This window comes from Haliaeetus leucocephalus, unplaced genomic scaffold (genome assembly GCF_000737465.1).
Source record: "Haliaeetus leucocephalus isolate CR32 unplaced genomic scaffold, Haliaeetus_leucocephalus-4.0 Scaffold166, whole genome shotgun sequence".
Taxonomy (NCBI): Eukaryota; Metazoa; Chordata; class Aves; order Accipitriformes; family Accipitridae; genus Haliaeetus; species Haliaeetus leucocephalus.
Genome location: NW_010972602.1, coordinates 233,426 through 255,476, shown reverse-complemented (window position 1 = coordinate 255,476; position 22,051 = coordinate 233,426). Strand labels below are relative to the sequence as shown.

The 22,051-nt window shown below is 35.7% G+C and overlaps 1 protein-coding gene across 1 annotated transcript in view; it reads left to right on the top strand.

Annotated features, from left to right (window-relative positions):
* The window catches only part of DENND1B (DENN/MADD domain containing 1B), a 163,870-nt gene that overhangs the window by 137,916 nt on the left and 3,903 nt on the right, over positions 1-22,051 (top strand). The window contains exons 16-20 of the mRNA XM_010563440.1: positions 31-121; positions 4,674-4,714; positions 5,545-5,613; positions 8,147-8,203; positions 9,010-9,120. Coding sequence (XP_010561742.1) covers positions 31-121; positions 4,674-4,714; positions 5,545-5,613; positions 8,147-8,203; positions 9,010-9,120 — 369 coding nt within the window. The remainder of the gene's footprint in view (positions 1-30; positions 122-4,673; positions 4,715-5,544; positions 5,614-8,146; positions 8,204-9,009; positions 9,121-22,051) is intronic.

The following is a 22,051-nucleotide window of genomic DNA, read 5'->3' as shown; positions in this document are numbered from 1 at the left end:
TGCCTCACTCCCCCCCCCCCCCCCCTCCAGTTTATTGATGGTCGACTATCAAAATTAAATGCAGGAAGAGGATTCTCTGATGTTTTTGAAGAAGAAATCACAGCAGGAGGCTTTTGTGGAGGTACAGAATTAATTTGAGTGTACTCATTGACGCTTCTTTGGGAACTGTTCAACATGATGATGTCCTCATGATGTCCCGTAAATTTTTCAAGTCATTAATTGTAATACTGCTTCATTGTTTCCATTCATTCTTGGAAAGGTTTTAGCCTTTAACAAATCACTGCTGGTGCACATACTATTATGTATCTCATTATATCAGTATATCAAATGAAGATATGTTTGTTTAATCCAGTAAAATAATACTTGGATTTCAGTATATGATGAAATACCACTGTATTATTTACATTTTTAACTGCATGTTTATATAATATGATACACTCTGTGTAAACTGTATTTTTAAAAAAATTTTGAAATGTGTGGTGCTGAACTTTTTCTAGATAGTTATGTTTTCCATAAACACTTCTAACTTTTTTCACATCTAATTATTTCTGCAGTGCAGAAATCAGAGTGATTTCCTGAATTTTTAGAGAAATTTTCTTTCTCCAGCAAATGTGTTACTCTAAAAAACCAGGAAAAAATTTCAACATTTATATATAATCTGAGAAGGGACAATGGAAGTTTACCTTCTTCATAAACAAAAATATTATTCCTTGTGTTGTTTCCCTCAGCTATGTTCACTGACAATTGTTATAAAGCTTTTCACATTAGCTAGCATACAAAGTTAACCCTGTCGTGGTTTAACCCCAGCCAGCAACTAAGCACCACGCAGCCACTCACTCACTCCCCCCCCCCCCCCACAGTGGGATGGGGGAGAAAATCGGGAGAAGAAGCAAAACCCGTGGGTTGAGATAAGAACGGTTTAATAGAACAGAAAAGAAGAAACTACTAATGATAATAATAACACTAATAAAATGACAACAGCAATAATGAAAGGATTGGAATGTACATATGATGCGCAGTGCAATTGCCCACCACCCGCCGACCAACACCCAGCTAGTCCCCGAGCAGCAATCCCCTGTGCCGCGCCCCCCCCCAGTTTCTATACTAGATGTGATGTCCCATGGTATGGAATACCCCTTTGGCCAGTTTGGGTCAGCTGCCCTGGCTGTGTCCCCTCCCAACTTCTTGTGCCCCTCCAGCTTTCTCGCTGGCTGGGCATGAGAAGCTGAAAAATCCTTGACTTTAGACTAAACATTACTTAGCAACAACTGAAAACATCAGTGTTATCAACATTCTTCACATACTGAACTCAAAACATAGCACCGTACCAGCTACTAGGAAGACAGTTAACTCTATCCCAGCCGAAACCAGGACAACCCATATAGAAGAGTGCGTGCTGAATACATTCCTGATTATTACGAGATTATTGAATGGATTCCTGTTAAACATTTAGTACAGCTCTATTGTTATTTGAGGTATCATAGATGCTATCAAAATATTGGATCAAAATATGCATGACACAGCACAAATACTATTTTATGGTCAGTCTTGAAGCTTCTTCAGTAAACGGAGGTTGTGTGATTTCAGAAAATCCACTGAGCTGTGTGTGGCAGCTTTAGATGGTCCTCCTTTGCAAGACTACCCTGAAATGGGCACATGTAGAGGAGAAGATTTAGCCCCCACAGAGAAACCATCAAGTGGTGCAGAGCCATTCTGCACCTTCTGCAAAATATCTTTTTTATACTCGGAGTACATAAATCCTTTTGTTCAAGATTTTCACTGCCTTCTGCTGCCCTCTGTGTCTTGTGCTATGATCTAGCACGTAATTTGTGGGGTTTTTCCTTGATTACAGTGTGGCTAGTTATACAGAGATTTATTTCTTTTCTGCCTTTTTAGGGTGACTTAACGCTGCTCTGTACAGATTTTAGGCACTGAGCATCCATTATTCAGATAGGTGATGTCAGTATTCAGAGTTTGTTTGCTGACTGCAGTTAGGGGGTCAGGAGGCTGCAATAAAACTGCAACAGAAGCTAGATAAAGCTCGTTTCTTGGCGGTGCTCTGGCAGCCTGTGAACCACGTCTCACCTGGCTCTGCTCAGGAGGGAGTGCTTGGCTTCACTAGCAGTTCTTGGTTAGATTGCACTGTGTGCATACTTTTCAAGTCAGACAAGCCAGGCTGTGGACAAATTGCTTAGGGCACATATTCAGTATTTACATAACTGCTGTCTCATTATCGTTATGAAGTGCAGGGCTAACAATATGTATGCAATTGAGGGTGACATTTTGTGACGCTAATGGGGTAGAACTATGATCTTTTTGCAGAGTTAACTCCCATCAACTTTATCAGGAAGCCCAACGTTTCAAAAAAACAGGTGAAACCTAGCCTTCAGAAAAGTCACAGAAAGTTAGTGTAAGCTACAAGCTGTTAAAAGGACAGGTAAACATATTCTTGGCTATAGAGAGCATAATTTAAAAAAATCACTGAATCAAATGGAAAGTGTTTCTTTAAGTAATCTCTTTTTTAATTTGCATTTTTCCACATATGCAAACATAACTAAAGCAGCACAGAATATTAAGCTGGAAATTGGAGGATAAAACTTAGATTTCTGTTGGGGTTTTTTTTCCAGTAAAGTGGTCAAAACTTACTTCCCTGTGACTATATGTGACAAGAAATGTCAGCCATCTTCATTACAGTTTGCACTTTTAACTTAAATTTTTATTTTCTGTTACATGTGTTATTCTGTGGAAGCATTAGAATTTAGTGATATCTATCTAGTACAAGAATATAGTGATGACTGATTGGCTTAGCACTTGGATTTCTCTTAGAATATATCCACTAAAGTAATTTGTAATCACATGAATTTTACTAAAGCAATCTTTTTTTTTTTTTTTTTTTGGCGCATTGGTCTAATATCAATGGTGGTAGTATAAGGAAAACTGAAAAAGTTAAAACCTTTGAACCTCTTTTAATAATAATTTATTTTAAGGAGTCAGTATTTTCTTGCTAGAGTTTCAGGAGGTTCAACTCTAGCTGAGGATATACAGTGTTAATGTGGCCTTTTCTGTAGATGAGTATCTGTTTTCTTTATTGCCTTCCCTGAAGTCTCTCTACACAACTAGAAGACAGTTAAACTTCTTCGTGATTTTCTGTGATCTCATTTACTGTCTCTAGTAATTTCTAAGTCATAGGCTGTGACAGAGAAAGCTCAGATGTGGAAGGAGTCATGGTTAAGGACACCACAAGCCATATGATATATGAATATTGTTGATAAGAATTTGAAGTTATGAAATGTCATGTCAGAGAAAGTATTTATGGTTCATTGCAATTTCATTAACACACTAGCAGTGGTTAAATTTCACCTTATTATATGTTATTTGCATGCTACCTTCTCTGGTAGTTCCAGGGAGCCAGATCAAAGAAGTAAAAAATGAGTCATTTTTGCTTTAGGTTGCTCTTTGATGTTCTTACTGGAGATGGGATCGTAATAATCATCAGGCTCTCTCCTTTCTAAGTGAGCATTGCTTTCATTTGTGCCATCATTCCTGAGAGTTTAGCTGTCTTAAAATTGCTTGAAAAGAATTTAGTGGAATGGGTGAAAGTGCCTGTTACGAGTTTAAACAGCTCAGTGTTTTTCACCTCATTGAGAAACTTGGGAATACCTTTTGCAATGATCTAGTTAGTTCTCAGCCATGTTCCAGAAGAATGTTTTGGCTTTCCACTAGCCAATGCAATAATTCCACTCAGGCCTTAGTTAATTGATTATTGCAAAGCTTAAGAAGTTTTGAGAACTGTTAAAAGTCTAACATCAAGGATATATCAGTATGGTCCTTTCAAAGTGGATAAACTCTCTGAAAATTCAGCATTCTTGTCAATGTGAATGTCTTGTCTAGGGTTAGTTACAGTTCACACTACTGGAGTGTTCAAGTGACTGATAAAAGTACTCTAAAACTTTCTGAGGGATCAGGGACCCAATCTTTGGTGTTCAGCTGAAGCACCTTTGGGAAATAGTATTCATTTCTTCATCAAGTGCTCGGTGGAATTTAACCCTGTCCCTCATGGCCAGCTTAGTGGCACAGTAGTCCTCAGTAGTCCTACAGAAGCCAGTAGCTCTCACTTGCCTTTTAGAGTTTTTCCTTTGTGAAAGAAAGTAGATACAGTTAATAATTTAAAAGGATTTTTCCTGCACTGGAGTATATAGTTGTGCTGTAATCCTTAGACTTTTCTCTCATTCTTTTTCCTTGGGATGGTCCATCAGCAGTCCATGTCATTTTTGTACTTGAAAGTTTGTCCAGTGGGATTATTACACTTGATTGCAGTTCATTATATGTTATTCTTTCCTTCGAGTTGGTGTTTTTCTTTGTAGACTTTTTTAGCAGAATGTTCCCTTATCGTACTTTTAATTTCTCTTCCTGCCTCAGTTAGAATTAGAAACTCTGTGTGGTGAAAAGATACACTTTTACAAAGAAACTAGAAAACATGAAATAAGAGATACCTAGGGTTTTTTTTCTTAATGAACACATTCTTATCTTTGCGTTCCTTGTCTGTCTGGGAAGAATGAAATTAGTGAATAATCCTCTAAGGGAATTTTTTATGCATATTTGTGAGGAGGTTTGAAACACTCAAAATGTTGAATGTATGTTTGATTGTGTTACATTTTACATTTCTATTTCAGGAAATTCACGATCTTATCAGCAGTGGGTGCATACAGTGAAGGTATAAACTTGGTTAAGTAATTATAACTGGCCATCCTGTTCGTTAAATCTTTGTCTTTTTCCTTACATATATGTAATGGTAAAAGTTCATTCATTTGCAAGGAAAATATAAGTTCATTCTATAATAAAAAACATGTGTATGGTATATGCAATAATTTTGTGGGGTTTTTCTAGAAGATTTAAAAAAACCCCAACCCTCCCATATACAAAACAAATGCCAAAATGCACAAGGTATTTCTGTCTGTATAGTCAGGGATTTCACTGCTTTCTGTATGATGTTACATTCCATAACTGTGAATTAGGTGTGACAGTACAATTTGATATGAAGTTTATAACTTCTAGTAAATAGCAATTTTGTTAATATGGATTTGTGCAGTTTAGCTAGCAGAAGACCCTTTGTGTAACCTTGTTATTCTGCAGGATTAGTAAAATATATTCTTTTAGATTAAGAGAATTTTTGTGTGATTAAATGATAGAGTTCTTTCTGTCAGGTCAAAGTATTTCTAAGTTGCATAATAAATATGATAGGAACACATGAAAAATAGCCATACCTTCTGAATTGATTTTGAAATGGTAACAATGAATGAAGACTGAAAATACATCATTCTCTTAGAATGCATTGATAAATGTGTCAGCTATGATAATGATGTACTGTAACCCTTGTGTAGCTGCAGACAGCACGTTGGGGAGGAAACACAGCTGTGGTTATTCTTACCGATTTAAAAGGAAGATTGTTATTTCTCTACAGCACACTTTATTTTTCCTTGCTATTGTCTTAAGGTTTGACTTGTGTTAAAATGCTCCTAAAATACATTTTTTTGTCTATTTCAGAAAGGTGGTGCACTGATCAACACAGCAGTGACCAAAGCCACTCCGGCTGTGAAAACAGCATATAAATTTGTAAGATCATCTATTTCACATAAATAATACATAAAAATACCACAACTTCCTAGAATCTCCCATTCTTCCTCAATACTAAAAACCTAAGCATTTTATAAATGTATTTCAGAAAAAAACTTTCAGCCTGTAGAAAGTTTTTTCACTTCATTTGTTTTCTCATATAGCACTAGGATTTAGAGTTGATTCAGTCTTCCACATAGCTTGTACATAACAATAGACATTTTCAAAGCATCAGTGTACTGTTTTTGTTTCAGTCGTAATCCATACTAGAAGCTTATTTGAATATCATTTAGATATTTGATACACAGCTGTAAACTCTTCCTAACCTGATGACAACATGATTAAAATACCGACTCTGAAAATAGAAATTCTCATTTACATGAAGGTCCCTTATTTTACCTTTTTTTAAAATACCTGGTGATATAAAGAAGGGCAATTACCTTTATCACGAGTTTTATACATGTGTTATCAGGCATTGCAAAGCTAACATGAGTGTAAAACATTTTGTAAATGTTACATTTATATGTAATATAAATATAATGTTATAGTATATAGTTAGTATATAATGTTAACATGATGTAGAGATCTCTATTCAGAAGAGATACAGTTTGTGCTGGACAAATGGAGTCCTGGCTTACACAGATGCAATTTCACTTTGGCACTAATGCTGCACTATTGAAAAGATGTGTTAAAGCATCAGTAGTGCGTGCAGCAAGTATTTTCTATCATCTGCTCTTTTAAAGATGATACTAGAATACTCACATTTAACTGGATTTAATGCTTATACTTTTGAGCTTAAAAGATCGTGTTTTCAAAGACTGCCTAACCAATAAAGCATGAAATTATATGGTATTATGCAGTATGGAAAAACAGCAATAGTATAAAATGAAGTGGGAAGTATTTTAAGGTTGCATTTTTAATATATGGGAAAAGACTTTTGGCTTCATTTTTGCTTTTCCAAATGTTTCACTAGTTGGATGCATAATAAGTAGTCCTGAATAAATCAGTACAGCAGTCTAAGCTAGTGTATTTTAAGTAAAGTTTTCAAACAGAATTTTTAATTTTACATCAGTTGAAAAACACAGCAGTCGTGAAGAGAAACAGGTAAATAAATTAAATATACTTCATATTCATGGACTTATTTATGATTTAAAAAGTGGTTCCTTAACAGGTTATCTGCAAATTATTATTCTTCAGTTTGTACTAGCTTAGACTGTGGTTACATGACCTTCTCCCAGCCTTCAATTTTGATAATTATGTCCTTGATAATAAAGGTTCTTCAAGGTGAACTTCTGTGTATGCTAGGAAACACTGGTAAATTTGGTGAGGATCTGTGTGTATAAGGTATTGATATTTATACCCCATTTAATTTCTTATGCTTTTGCCCTTTATGGAGCCTACTACTAGAGAAATGAAATCTGCATTTCTTAATTGCTAGATAACTGATTGATAGCCTTAAGTAATGTGCTTGGTACCATCCCTCAGAGTTAGAACAGAGCACTCCAAAATTCATCCAAATGCTGTGAGCATGATCTGGAAAGTTTAAAGTGGCTCTCAGGTTAGCATCTGCTACATGGCACCCCATTGTGCTGTTATTGAGCTTATAGATGTATGATTTAAGGATCAAAAAGGCTCTCTGACCTTTTGATTCAAGAAAATTATTTTCTTTTTCTGAATTTCCATGTATAGAAACCCATAGAAAAATAGGTGGTTTCCACATGTTTATGCCCTTAAATATATTTTTAAAAGTCCTATTTCCAAGACAACCTTGAAAACTTTTTGTATTTTTTTCCAATATTAATTGAAGAAAGATACCTTTTCTTCTATAGGGGTTAGGGCTTTTGGTGTCATCCCCTCATCTTTTGTTTTTTTCTACACTCCCCCTTCTCCTCCCCTACTGCCCCGCCCCATTTTTTTAACATAAGTACATGGTATTCTGTATTGATAATTCATTTCTCTATTGAAGAACGGTCTTGGCTGTTTTCTATGCAACAGTGATCCTTGGCTGCCTGTTTTAATACATACGGAATTCTTCCCTAAATAGCAGCACTATGTTGTTCAGCAACACTGGGCAAAATCTCCATCTGCATATGAAATCACTTCATTTCTCTTAAGATTGATGTTGCCCTGCAAGTTGCCAGACTGGAACACTGTAGCAGTCATCTTGAAAATCTTAACATTTTTCCAACATGCCTTGTTGCTAAAATATCCTTTCAAATTTAAAGCACCATTTGAAATAAAGGAGTGATGTATACAATCATTTTTAGCCTGTCCGTAGTAATATTGGAGAAATTTTGAGTATGTATGTTTTCACAGCACTGGCATGCTGAAAAAAATCCTTAAATATATGGACAAAGCATGAATATATAAAATATGCTGACAATGCATGTATGAAATTTGTATTAAAAGTTACTGCCCTTCTTTATATCATCAGGTATTTAAAAAAAGGTAAAATAAGTATGGCATCATAAAGTATGTTCCATGACTACAGCCAGTGTCTTGCAGAGCTACTTAACTCCTTTTATTTTTCTAGGCAAAAAATCAGGCAAGGCAAGGAATAAAAGAAGTGAAGAGTAAGTTAAAACACAAGGTATGTAGTACACTTTTTACTTTCTTACATTGCTTCCTGTATCAGTTTGAAGCTTATACTTTACAAATCACATGAGATTTGTGTTTTTAATGACTTTTGAAATATGCTTAGCCCTTTGTTCAACAATACATTTTTCATAACGAGCCCTCTGGCAACTATCTGTCATTCTATGCATCCACTGAATAATCTCTTTATTGTTTGCATATTTTATCATAGAACAACAGAGGTCTTCAAAGATACATTAACAGGATGTATGTTTTCATAAAGTTGATTGCTTTGATATCACAATTGAAGCCTTTGCTTCAAGCTGAGAATTTGAGATGGGAGAGACTTGCAATAGAATGTATTTCAGAAGGTGTAGGTGTCCGTTTTGGTTTCATAAGATATGTGAACAATGACAATGTTTAAAAACAAAGGAGTATTTCATTTTGCAAAGCAACATTGCAGAAATGTCAGAAAAGGTGTTTTAAGCATTCTGCAGCTGCTTTTCCCATTGAAAATTTTGTTTCCACATAAGATTTTTCTGTAGGGAGAAGGAACTGGTTTTTAGATATATTTTATGCTATTTTAAGAAAACTCTCAAAGATATTTCCTAGACCTTTGAACAATTCATCTTTTAAGTGACAATGTTGACAATTCATCTTCTTGAAAAGCTAAATTTGATTTTCTTACTACAGATGGTATTTTCATGACAGTAATAGATTGTGGCAAGATAATTTTGAATGCATCCTGCATGCATAATATGGAGGGTACGTTTGCAGATAATGATTATAAATAAAGGAATTTAAATCTGTTTTGTTGCGTAGGAGAGTGAGGAAGAGTATGGAATTTGCAGTGCTGGTGCAGTACAGACTGCTCCCGTCTACACATTGCATTATGAGAAAAGAGCAAACTCAGAAAAACGAAGACTGGCACAGGTAAGAGACCTGAAACTTCTGTTTTTATTCACGTACATATGAAGAAAATTTTTTGCCGCTTACAGTAATGCATCATGAATCTGTTTAAGATTATTTTACTGTCTGTGTTTGGATAGTGTGATTAAAAGGCTATGTTTATACAAATACTGCTACACTGCTTGAATGGAGGAAAAATGCTATTCATATTTCATCCCTGTTGAGAGGGGAAAAACCAGCAGATTTATAAATATGGGTCTGAGATTTAATTCTTAAATACTGTTTTTGATAAAGGCATCTCAGAGCAATGCGTTCTGCTCTATTCATAGGTCTGTGTTAAGCTATCTTTTTTAGTTTCTTATAGTGGGGCACATTAATTTGGTATTTCTTATAAATTGATTTGGCAGTCATACAGCCTTTAACCTTGCTCAGATAGCTATGATTTATTGTTTTATAAGTCAGCTAGTTAATATGGTGACAATCTCTTGTCCTTTTGTTCTCTAATCCTTTCTAGTCTTGACTTGAAGTAACAGGTGTAGGTGTCTCAACTTTGGCAAGTGTTCTAATGGCTTTGGATTAATTTTGACAGTTTTATTTCAATGATATCAATAAAATAATTTTTGTAACACCTTTTTTCTGGGAATAAACACCTGCATATATACATATTTTAATGTGTGGGTATATATTTTTACATTATATTGTTACTGCATATTTTTAATACATGCAATGAATGTTTATATATGGATTTTTAATGCACGTATCTTCCTCATAGGAGAATTAAGTATAGAAATTCAGTCCAGCTGATGTAACAATTGTTTTTTTACTTTAGATATTGCAATGATAAAAATCCAAATTGTCTATTTAATCAATTTGATTTTGAATTAGTTTTTATCCATAATAAATATAAAGTTTGTGAAAGTTAACATAGAACTGATGTAGATTATTGCTAAATGATTATGAAATTGTACGTTAATATTAAGTCATTATTTTTAGTAGGGTTATAAATAATACAAAGACTTTCTGCTTTAATTATTTAGGCAGGTTTTACTTTGTACATGTTTTTGTGATCTCTTAAAGCCAGTGATAAAGTTTTAAACAATGTGCCCTCAGTATATTTTTATATACAGGCGGCTGTGGTGCTTGTATTCTTTTAGGAACTTGTGTAGAATAGATTTTCGTCACTGAGTATCAGAAGAGAAGGTATAAAATTCTAAATGTATGAGTATAGAGCTCTAATGTTAATAACATGAATGGTTCTTAAAATATTTGTTTATAATAGATAACTGTCATTTTAATGTATAGCAACTCCCCCCCCCCCCCCCCAAATAATTTGATAATGTGAGGTACTAAAAAGCTTTTAATGCATTATAAGCCAACATTCACAGATTAGTGTAGGGAATCTACAGTTGTATGTATCTCTGTAAGTATGTAACACAAATGTACCCTTGTAGTCAGTGAATTTTTGTAGGCTGCTTTTATTAAAGAAATTTGCAGCAATTTACTGATATGGTAGTGCTGTCTACTGTTAGGTACAGGAGTCTAGGGATACAAAGAAATATAACTTACCTTGGTACAATTAAACATTTTTTTTGAAGGCCTGTGTTTGGGCAGAACAATTTAACTTCTATATGTTTTTGTGTTTGTACAGCTGTATACTCCTAAATCCTTTAATATCATTGTTGCTGTTTCTACCAGGCGTCTTTTAGTTTTGAAAACAAGATAGGAGGAGTACATATCTATCCATAGTTTTGTTTCCATATATACATATACACATGCGTGTTTATGTATGTGTATACACACATACATATACATGTGTATATATAGAGTTTGTTTACTAGCAATACGTAGATAGAGTTCGTTTACTAGCAAAGCTTGTAACTAATAGCCCCGCAGTTTTGCCCTGCTGCAAACCAAAGGTCCTGTGTCTTTTCCCCAGCTCTAGTCCCAAGTGTCTTGTGCTCCCAGTAGGCAGGAAGGAGCAAATGATGATCGCTCCCCAAGAACTCTGCTCTCGCACCGTTTCCTTCACCTCTCACTCTGGCTATTCCCAATTTTACCTCCTCCCCAAAAGGAAACAAACCAAAACAGTTCTAAAAACAATAGTCTACTGTTGCTACTCTGGTTTTTATTTTTGTTCTTGGTAAGTATTTGAATAAGATAACATAAATGCAAGTTCTTTATGAATAAGTGGTGATTTTAAACTTTACATCCAAATAAAAATATATATTTGTATTCACAAGTGCATGTATATGAGAGAGACTATGTTTGATCTAGTACTGAATCTGCCATTTAAAAGAAGTGAATTTCACAGATTCCTATTGTTGTCAGGTTTAATCCTTTTTTCTGTTAACTCTTTATCCTGCAAATGAACCTCTCCACCCAGATTTCTAAAATGGTGCCCATGAGTGTCTATAGCAGTATAAGGAGAGTGCTAACGTGCAGTTCATGCACTTTTGATGTATATTTAACGTAAGGACCAGATATTAAGTTGCAATGTCAGTGTATTTGCATATTCCCCCCTAAAACCTAAACAAACAACAAACAAAAGAGAGAGATTGCTTTTAATGGTCATCTTGCTTCCAAACAAGAGGAACCTCTGCACTTTATTACTATCTCTTCCATACTGAAAAATTTAAAGACTTGTAAATATAACCATTTTGGTGTTATATTTTTTGTCATGCTACCTGCATGCATGGAGCTTTTCATTCTCCACTTCCTGGAAACAGTTAAACATAAATACTGACTAATAGTTACCTAAGATGCCGTAAAACATATTTACTTTGAAACATTATGTATGATATGAAAGTTTGCTTCACTGTAAAAGACCTTTTTAATAATTGGTTCATAACAGGATTTTGGGGTCTGGGAGGATGTTTGCTTTACAATAGGAAGTGAATCTGCTTTTACCCCAACAAATAGTAGTTTGTATGTGGGTCTGCTAATTAGTACGGTTATTTCCTCTTTTGTTGATGAGGCTTTAATAAATGTCAAGGGTACAGCCATGAAGATCTCCCAATTAGGCTTTGCGTTTGTAAAACCCAACCCCTTTGCTTTTGTGTGAAGATGACAGTTCCAACTGCAGCCTCAGCCTAACAGGGCTCAAGGGAAAGGATACTTCTCTGGTTTTATTGAAAACAAGGCCAGTTTGGCCCAGGGAGGATACCAGCACTGGTCACAGTGCAGAGCCGTTTTTAACAATGAATATTTACTAAGCTCTATCACTGCTGTCATAGTGGTTTTATTGTGGGGTTTTTTTTCCAGATCAGCAATAGACTTTAAAAAAAATTAACAGTAAATCAAAACAAATTATAGCATGTAAAATAGCTGTCAAAACCTAATCAGAGGATAAATAATTAAATGTGTTATTGCAAACTGTAGCGATCAGCTTGCCCTTCTATAATTTGCATTTTGAATGTCTTTCCTAAAAAAAGAAATAACGGGAGTGCACTCATATGTGCTTGTGTGCATGCGCGTGCGCGCACACACAATTAATCTTTGCCTAAGATTAATTGTTCTATCTCTGTAATATTCATTTGAGCTTACTCTTGCTTAGGTTAGCTGTTCTAGGCTTTTTATACGTGTACGAGCTTAACTATATTGCAAGTCAACATTAACAGATGGATTGCCCTAAGCAAGGGAAAACCACCACAACAAAATCTAGTGAAAGTGGAGGATTGAAGCTTTTTATTGTTAAGCCTTATTAAAACGTTGGCATGTGCACTGCTGTTAACTGTTTCATGCCTAGATCTAATAATATGTCCCTGGTATGTTTAATCTCCTACATTGTTTAGGTATGTAGAAGATAGAAGAAATTACAAGCTAAATTTTTTTAAAATAAAAATTAATGCAAGCATGAGATTGCTTCAACTCTGTTTGTGGTATCTTGCCAACAATATTGCTGAATTTGTTTAACTATTGATGAGGAGGGTATGGCAGTGCATGTATTAGGCTACCATGCATTCAGTTTTTGCATAATCTATTTTAATTCTGTTCAATTATATGCTCCCAGATAATGCAGATTTCTGGGTAGGTGGGCTTAAATGCAGTGACAGCTCCATAAAATTGTTCCAAATTAATATCTAATTAAAAAGACAGCATTTTTATTATGAGCCTGGATAGAATGCCAAGAAGATCTGTTTGATTTCATGAATATGATCTTTGTAACTTTACTGTTATATCAGGTGATAGGGTAGCTTATTAAAAATGGAGCATTTCAGGATGTCAGTAGTCCCAATGTATTTAGTGGCTAATAAAACATTCTTGAAGATTTGCAGAATACCAAATAAGAGCTACCAGTTCACTTTATAATTAGCAGTAAGTTAGCAATGCCCCCTTGTCTCTAAGGAAATATATGTAGTACCTGTACCTTTAGGCATGCACTCCCTTGTAGCTGGAATGCAAACAGGCATTTGGATTCTAAGTGTGGATTTACAGGGAATCCCTGTGTGTTAGCACTACTTTAAATGTTCGTATATCGAAGAAACCAAGTGAACGACTTCCCATGACTTTGCAGGATCTAACTACAGTATCTAAGGAGGTTTTAAAAACACTTTTGTGAAAGGTAATAAAAGCCATTAGACTAAACTTTTTTCTCGGTATTCTCAAACAGAAGAGAATTACCATTTTTTATTCTTTTTTTAAAAGCATATTGCAAATGTAGCTCTTACACTTTTATTGAAGTATATCCTAGTAACTGGACAATATGTAATTCAGCTTGCAGTAGGCATACTTGGCTTCTGTTCAACAAAGATAGCAAGTGTCAGGCAGGAAGATGTGTTCAGAATAACCTTACCTTCAGGAGTGCCCCATTTATCAATACCCCTACAATGGCCAGTAAAATAAATGACATAATCATTAGCTACAAAGGGCTTCCAGTAACTGATTACCCTCCTAACCTGAAAAAGGTGGTGAGAGTGGGCTATTCTGAAGACTTTTTTCTTCCTCCCGGGAACATAAAAGAAGAGAGGAAATGCTTGTGATAATGCAGTGCTAAATATACATAGTCTGTATAAGGTGACTGAACCCCTTTAAGAAAAAAAATGAAAAAAAAAAAAATCATGCAGACAACTCCACGATAATTTCAGAAACATAAAAGCTCTGATTAAGGGCATTTACCTGTATTTGGATTCAGATAACATGCTTGAGATCACATCTATGCGTAGCATCCACAGATAATACTGGTTATATAGCTGGAGGTATCTTCTACTCTCATTGACTAAAGTATTACAAATTGACAGATGTCATAAACAGTAAGAGCTAGTTTTTAATGTAAATCACATTTTATTTCTGTAAGATAGTTTTGAAGTAAGCTTTGGTTGATTAGCAAATTCTGTTTCTTTAGCTAATGTGGTGTAATTTGGAAATATTGTAGATATCATGAGCTTCCTTTAATTTGGAGAAAAATCTTTTGTCTTGGTGTGTCAAGTAAGATCTCTTCATTCTGTGAAACAGTCAGATTTCCTTTTAATTAAAATGAAAAAGCTAGGCAGCAAAAATTCAAATTGTAGATTACGAGAGTGCCCTCTTGTGGCTCTAATACATTTCCGAAGTAGTACAGGCACTCATGTATCCTTTGCCTTGTATAAACCTTGCTTTTTACAACAGAAGATCTCTTGGAAATTAAGCAGTACTTCCTTTATTTTTTTTTTTAACTGAAAGATTATCTGGATTTTGTGCAACGTAAACATTTAGATGCTTTCATGTATCATGCATAATTTTATTTTCAGGAATATACACTACCAAGTAGAGGTATAATTACAAGATTGCTCAAACCTCCCCCCCCCCAGGAAGATAGTAGGTACGGTCTCTAAACAGTGACATTGACTGATTTTAATTTAGTCAGTGAACACATTTAAAAAAAGAAGAAGCAATGTAAGTTTGAAAAGCTTTTTATTTCAGTATTTTTGTTAGTGTGATCTCTTTCCTTTTCTCTGCCCCGATCTCTTCTCACCATGGTTTGAAGTGAAGGACTGTTGCAAGTCTCCACAGCAGAGTTCTGCCGTTCGTTCTGCACCCATAAACCAGCATAAACCTTGTGGCTGCCTGTTCTTTGAGTTTTGCATTAAACATCACTTGACAAATCTGTCTGCTAATTACCATGATTCCAATTTAAAAAAAAAAGGAAAGATAGGATAATGGTAGGAAATCGCTCTGGAATTTTTTGTTACCCTGTGGGCATTTAGTGGAATGCTTGGTTTTTCAGGGCAAAGTCATCAGCACATCTGCCCCTGATTTATCCTATTGAGAGAGACATTTAGACAAGCAAAAAGTCTGCAGATGCTTTTTCTGGCTATTATTGTCACCTATTTTGGTTTTTTAACAAACAGAAAGGCAGCCCTTCTGAGGGTCTTCTACAAACAAACCAACCATACTTGTATGTCTACCAAGGTTTCTTTTTTCTGAAGGATCTGGAAGAAGAATGCTGTTTCACAAACTACCTTCAAAACTGGATGAACCTTACTGTCCGTAGTAGTTAATTGAAATAACCAGATTAGTTTTCTCATCGGGAGAATTTATTGACATCTTAATGTAACAGTGGTATCTTCTGCTTCCATTTGCTGTGTATCTTCTGTCTTCCATGGGTCATGTTTTGGCTCCATCTAGCCAAAGCAGGGAGCCAGAAGAGCCATCAGCCAACTGTTGGGACCTGCATCCCAACTTCCGTGTTGCTTTTGCCTTCTGGCCTGAAAGCTTGGAGAACATAATGTGATGTCTAAAGCTTCAGCTCTAGTACTGTATGTTCCCTAACCTTTTATTTCTCTCTCTAATCCTGTATCTAAGAGTGAAAAAACCCAAAGAAGTTCAATTAAAGAATAAAATTTGGCTGGGGGCAAAAGGAGGGAGAAGTAGAAGAAACAGGAAAAGCCTTTCGTGTAGGGATCTCAGTGTCTCTGAACGTGAAAGACCAGATTCAACCCATCTAATTGTAGACACTACTTAAATGCTGAAGTTAGCTGTGGTACTGCTACCCTAGGCTCTTTCTGCAGGAAGTGGAGAGAGAGAGAGGCATGACCAAAGGGCAACTCAGCCGACCTAGAATCTAGATTGCATCCTGATGATGCCTCTTTCCTGCTGTTTATCGTCTAATTTAGGCCCTAAAGTATCTGAAATTAGTGAGTAGCATCCAAATCCAAGTGCCATCCATGTTCCCCAGCACCTTCTAGAGAAAGACAATCTTTGTTGAGCAGAAGGTTCCTACTGGTGTCAAACAGGAGGAGGGACTCCTCCTTGCTAACTCTTCTGGTTGGGAGCCCTAGACAGACATGTGCTTGGAGTCAATATTTCTGTTCCTAAGGCGCAATCTTTTTTTCCTTGCAAATGTGATTGTTCTATCTGTTTTCAAGCTTCATACAGAGCTTCCCTCAAATAGGTTCTTCCACTGTGCATAGGTCTGATGGATAGAGTTCAGTGCTGCTCAGGTTTTTTGTGTCTAAAGTTCTGTGACATTTGGTGTTTTCCATTAAATCTTGAAGTCTGGAGGTATATGATGTTTGTGTTTAGGATCACATCCCCATTGTACATTTTAACTTCAGTGGTTTTGGTAAGTTTTGCTTTGAAAAAGTCACACGTGATCTGCAAACAGCACTTCCAGCAGTGATTTTACTATGCGATAGTTCTGTTGATGTAAGGATATGATGCACATTTTTGCTGGTGAAATTGATCTTTCAGTTATCACTGTTTTACTTGCTTAAGAGTTGTATCAAATAGGTAGCATGTTCCAGCCAGACCAACTGGGTTTAAAGCTGGTTTGATTCATTAAAGTCACACACTGTGCACCTGAGTTACTTCCAGTAACTTCTCTTGACTTTCCTGTTACCTCAAAAACATGTTCCCTTTTCTGCCTTTGTGCATATGGACATTCCCATGCCTTTGTGTATATGGACACTGATTAGTTTTTCTTTTTTGGCACACGTTCCCCCTTATCTTCTTGCTCCTCTCTCCACTGTTACCCCCTCAGCCCTCCATTCTGTCATTTCCCTTCCCTCTAATCACTGAGTAAACCTAGGGCATTAATAACCAGCAGAAAAGGAAAATAAGTGATACTATTCTTAGTTGTTTTTTGTAACTGGAAATTCTGCCTGGTGAATCTGATTCTTAAAGTCATCTACAGGAAAAAGTCCATAAAGAATACTTGTTTATAAAAGAGCTGCTCACTTTAGTTGTTGCAAATGGTACTGAAAATCTCCATGTCCTATTTTAAAAGACTAACACTTCTGCTTGTTGCCAATTAAAGTGAATCCAGGCTGCCTTCGGATGGTGCACTCTTTGCAGCTAGAACGATGTGTGGCATGGTGCCACAGCGTGTCAGCTGAAAATGGCCAGTTTTGCTAAGAATAGCCTCTGTCACTAGCCATTGAGAAGAATGAACGAGATCTGGCTATTTGGAGGTGATGCCTGACTGTGGGCAGCGTGGGGCCTCGGTCTGATTCGGGGGGCCAGGAGATGGTGCAGGCTTCCTGAGGGAAAAAGGGTCTGTGATTCTTCAGAGAAAATGGGAGTTTATTTGTTGTTGTGAAGGAAAACATAACCATTTCTGAAAAATATTTGCAGAAGCATGATTAATCTTTAAAATTCAAAAGCAGTGTTATGTAATTCTCAAGTATTACCCGTGTTCAGGAGTATAGCATACATAAAAGGTAGGAAGGTTAGAATTTGTTAATTTTTCACCACAGTAATTCGGAACATAAATAATTATAATGAGCTATCCATGACTAAGTATCTCAACAAATTTATCATCCTTACTTACAATAAATACCTCAGCATGGATATTAATGTCTCCTTTAACTTTACAGAAGTCAGTGGAGATGTCTGCATTACGGCTTACTTGTCATTTCAAAGTACTGTGCCCATACTCTTATCTACACATTTCTGGTTGTCTGTGTCTCTAAACAGATTTTTCAGGATTTCCTGCTCTTGCAGGCTCTTTATTATCACAGAAAATAATTTCTTTCTGTCATTGGGAGCCTACTTTTTTTGTGTATCTCTGTTTCCCTATTATTTGAATTAACAGGATCTCAGAATTTATGACACTTTTGTCTCATGGCATACTGCTGTGGATGTTTCCAACCACTTCATGTTTTCCACATGCGTCATCTATAGGTCTGAGTCTGTTAAAGCAAAGAAGGTTTCCATCCTGGGAAGAATGAAGAGGTTTTTTTATTTAACATTAATAGTTTTTTAATTATCCATGAGTCCTGTGTTATAATAATAATAATAATTTAAAAAAAATTTAAAAGCAAATATGACATCTTAGATAATATCTATTTAATTTATATCCAGGACAACTTTTCTGATACCAGAGCATTATTTCTGTGAGGCATCATTACTTTGTGTTACTTTCTGTGAGTAAAAGCACACAAGTTAATTTTTTGAAGGGATTGTTTCTAGAAATTAATCTAGAATTATTGCTTGCATCTATCCTGGTCTGGTGTCCATGTAGCTAATTGGTGTCCCTAGAACTACTTTAAGCTTCTGGTTGTTTGTACCATGTCCCAGAAAAAGAAGGGCATTGAAGAAGAGAAAGTTTACAAACTGTACTTCTTTTTTATCTCTCTTTTTTCCCCTCTTCCCCCGTCAGCCTCCATCTTGTGGAGTGTGAAGTGAAGTACTTTCCTGTGACTTCATTATCCATTGCTTTAGGTCACTGTCTTTAACTGGAACGGAAGGCAACGGGTTGTACTTAACTAGAAAGTTTGATTGAGGGATCTTTTGCTTCCCTACTGGAGGTGAAGCCATAATTATGTCTGTGATTGGATTGTAGAGGAGGATAGGTAAGATAAAATACTGAAACATAAATAATAGTGGACTTGTATTTAGTTTGCTTTCTCTTACTGAATGAATAATCTTTAAATTTTTAAGAAAAATGAAACAATACTTCAGAGATTTAAACTGAAGTAAATATTTTTATTTTCTTGAAACTTTATACGTGTTGATATATCGAGTAGCCAGTAAATGTGAAATTGTATGTGTGCTGCCATTTATCAAAAGATTTTTTGTTTCTCACTTTGAGGACAATTAATAGCAGCAGGCTTGTTAAACTTCCTGCCTTAGTATTGATCAATAAGCACTCATTCCAGAAAGCTGTGCTTCTGAAAGGTCTAGCATTAAATAAAAAGCTGACATTTCAAAGATTGACTTTCATGGCCAATCAAGAATGTAACCATCTTACATTTAAATCCTTTAGCATTCATATATTTTGTCTACATTTTTGTGCCAAAGTAGTACATTTTGTGAGGCTACCAGCAAGCAGATATGCACAGGCTTGATGGTTCAACAGTGGCTTGTAGTGAGCATGAGCTTGTTGTGTTTAAGTATGTTGAACTCTCTTATATTCTGAGCAAGATGAGAGATGGGTTCTTGTGGTGCAGTGTACCTGAAGATGAGAAAAATCTGAAATAGCAGAAGTTGAATCCCTGTTAATGTTTCAGTATAAAGTAGATACATTAAATAATAGATTTGTTATGTAAGCAGAACTAGTTGGAAGAAGCAAAACAATTGAGTACTTTAAAGAAGTTTGTTGCTTTATTTTATAGAAAAAAACATGACAGCAGTCTATTAAGACTTTATAAAGTTCTGGTGCAGCAAGAAAGGAGTGTTACCATATCATTTCTAGCAGTAATAAATTTAAATGGTCTGGTTGTTACTAGAATGCTGATCAGGAAGGAAACAGAAGTCTGTCCTTTTTTCATAAAAAGGTATAAAAAAGGTTACACACTTCAAAATGCAGAAAAGACAGAAATTAAAAGCTTAAATAACTGCAAACAGCAGGGTACGTCAGTAATGGAAGGACTTCTTAAATGACTTTGACAGCTTTTGCAGGTGCACGTACTATGTCACTTAGGCTAGTGGAGCATTGAAAAAGATTTATGGTTCTCCTTTTGGAATTTATTAAGAGTTTCTTTCTTTCTTTTTCTTTCTTTGTAAAGCAGTCTGGACATACCCCTCCCTTGCAGTCGTTTTTATTACAGCTCCTAGAGGAAAGTCACCTATTCAAAAACATGTGTTGCTTGTTGTCTCCATGGCTAGCTCACAGAGCTGTAAACTCTGGAAAATGTTGTTATTTACAGCCAGATATTTTCCTTTCCTTCTCCTTTTGCTTTTATTTCTTTGTATGTAAATGCCATTTTCTTTGGCTTAGTTCTTGAAAGTCTTCCTGTATAATTTTGTACCCTTAAAAATTTAAATTGGTAACAAAAGTATTTTTTCAAAAAGAATGTCTGACCATCAGGAACTAGAAGGGGTTTTTTTGTTTTGTTTTGGGTTGGGGTTTTTTAGGTTTATCAACATATGCTCTGTTATATTCCTTTATATGATGTTATTCTTGTTTTCACTAACATGCTTGCATAATACTGTTTGGAGATGCTCTGAGGGGCTACTGCTACGCCTTTGGTGTTTGCTGATTCTAACTAATTTTATTCAGTTCCTGATTCTCAAAGACACAACCTTTTTCTCTCGCTCGCTCGCTTTCTCTCTCTCTCTCGCTTTCTCTCACTTGCGCTCTTTCTCTCGCTCAGGCTCCCTCTCTTTTCTTTTTCTGGAATTTGCCATCTATGCTTTTTGAAACTTTATTTACTATTTTGACAAATCAGTGAGTGTTATCTTGTGGGATTTTATTCCATTGACAGAGTTAATCCATCTACAGATGAACAAGTGTCGGGTTTGGTTTTGTTTTCTGAAATTTCTCAACATTTTTAAAGAACCTTCTTTCTTGCAAAATCTTGTCTTCATATTGGTTGAAGTAAATGTGGTGGGAGCATGTAATTCTGATGCAAATTCCAAGAAAGAGAGACAGAGACAGGGGTTTGCCTTCCTAATAATTATCTCATTTTCTTTCAACTGTTACTTGACGTAACACGTTAAGGACCACGTTTCCTCTTTGTGGACAAGGAACTATGGAAAGTGTTATCAGAACTTACTGCTTTAATTAAATCCTCTCTTGTTGAACAAAAACAAATGTGTCAGTCTATAAAGAGTGAACATTGAGACATTCCTAACAATAATGGGGGGTCGGGAAGTTACAGAGAAGTGTCCTGGTACATGTGTAAAGAGTGTGTACAGTGTAGAACACTGACGACATCTGTAATAGGCAATGTACTGAAATCCTCACAGTACAAGATTTCCAAGTTCCTTGTAGTCTGAAATTAAGGCCATATTTCTTCCCCATAAGTGGCTTGTTGTACATTTAGGCATTTGGTGAACTGCATGATGAGATGTGGGCAGTAACACTTCTTTTTACTTGCGTATGATTTTCTTTAAAGTTAGCTAACACTGCTTTCCCTTTGCACAAATTCTATCCATATGTCTTTAAATTATGGCCAGTTTTCCAAGGTTCAGAATCTCTTCAGTGGATTGACTGCCTGCATAGTTAATCTTTGCAGGTTTTTGATAGAAAACCAGTATAGGAGATGACGGACCTTAAGACAGTCATTTGTGAAGCACAAGTGACTAAAATTCCTGACTTAAAAGTTCTGGTCAAGATAGAGACTTTTTTTCAAGTATTGTAAAAATCTTTAGTCTGGTTCTGTTTGCTAAATAATAATAATATGATATGACAGCTTAGTGAGTACTCAGTATTATGGTAGTGTGTGAATTTACAGCACACCAGCTACTCTACACAAGCTTCCCATGGGACGCTCTGAGTGTATGCTAACTTTGAGTTAACTGTAATTTACAGCAAATTATCCTGCACGAAGGCATTTTTAGTGCACAGTTTTCAAGCTGGTGTACTACTTACTCTGCAATTCTGTTTAACACCCTAACATAAATATAGCTATATAAGAGACTCCTGACTTCTTTTGTATTTGCTGCTTCAAAAATCCATTTTTCTTCATGCTCAGCAGGCCACATCAAGCAAAACTTGGCAAATATTTCTATCATAAAGTAGTAAACCACAGTGCTTTTTGTGATGCGCTTGCCAGAAAGGGGAGGTAGTAGACTTGAGTGATGCTTTTCTTCC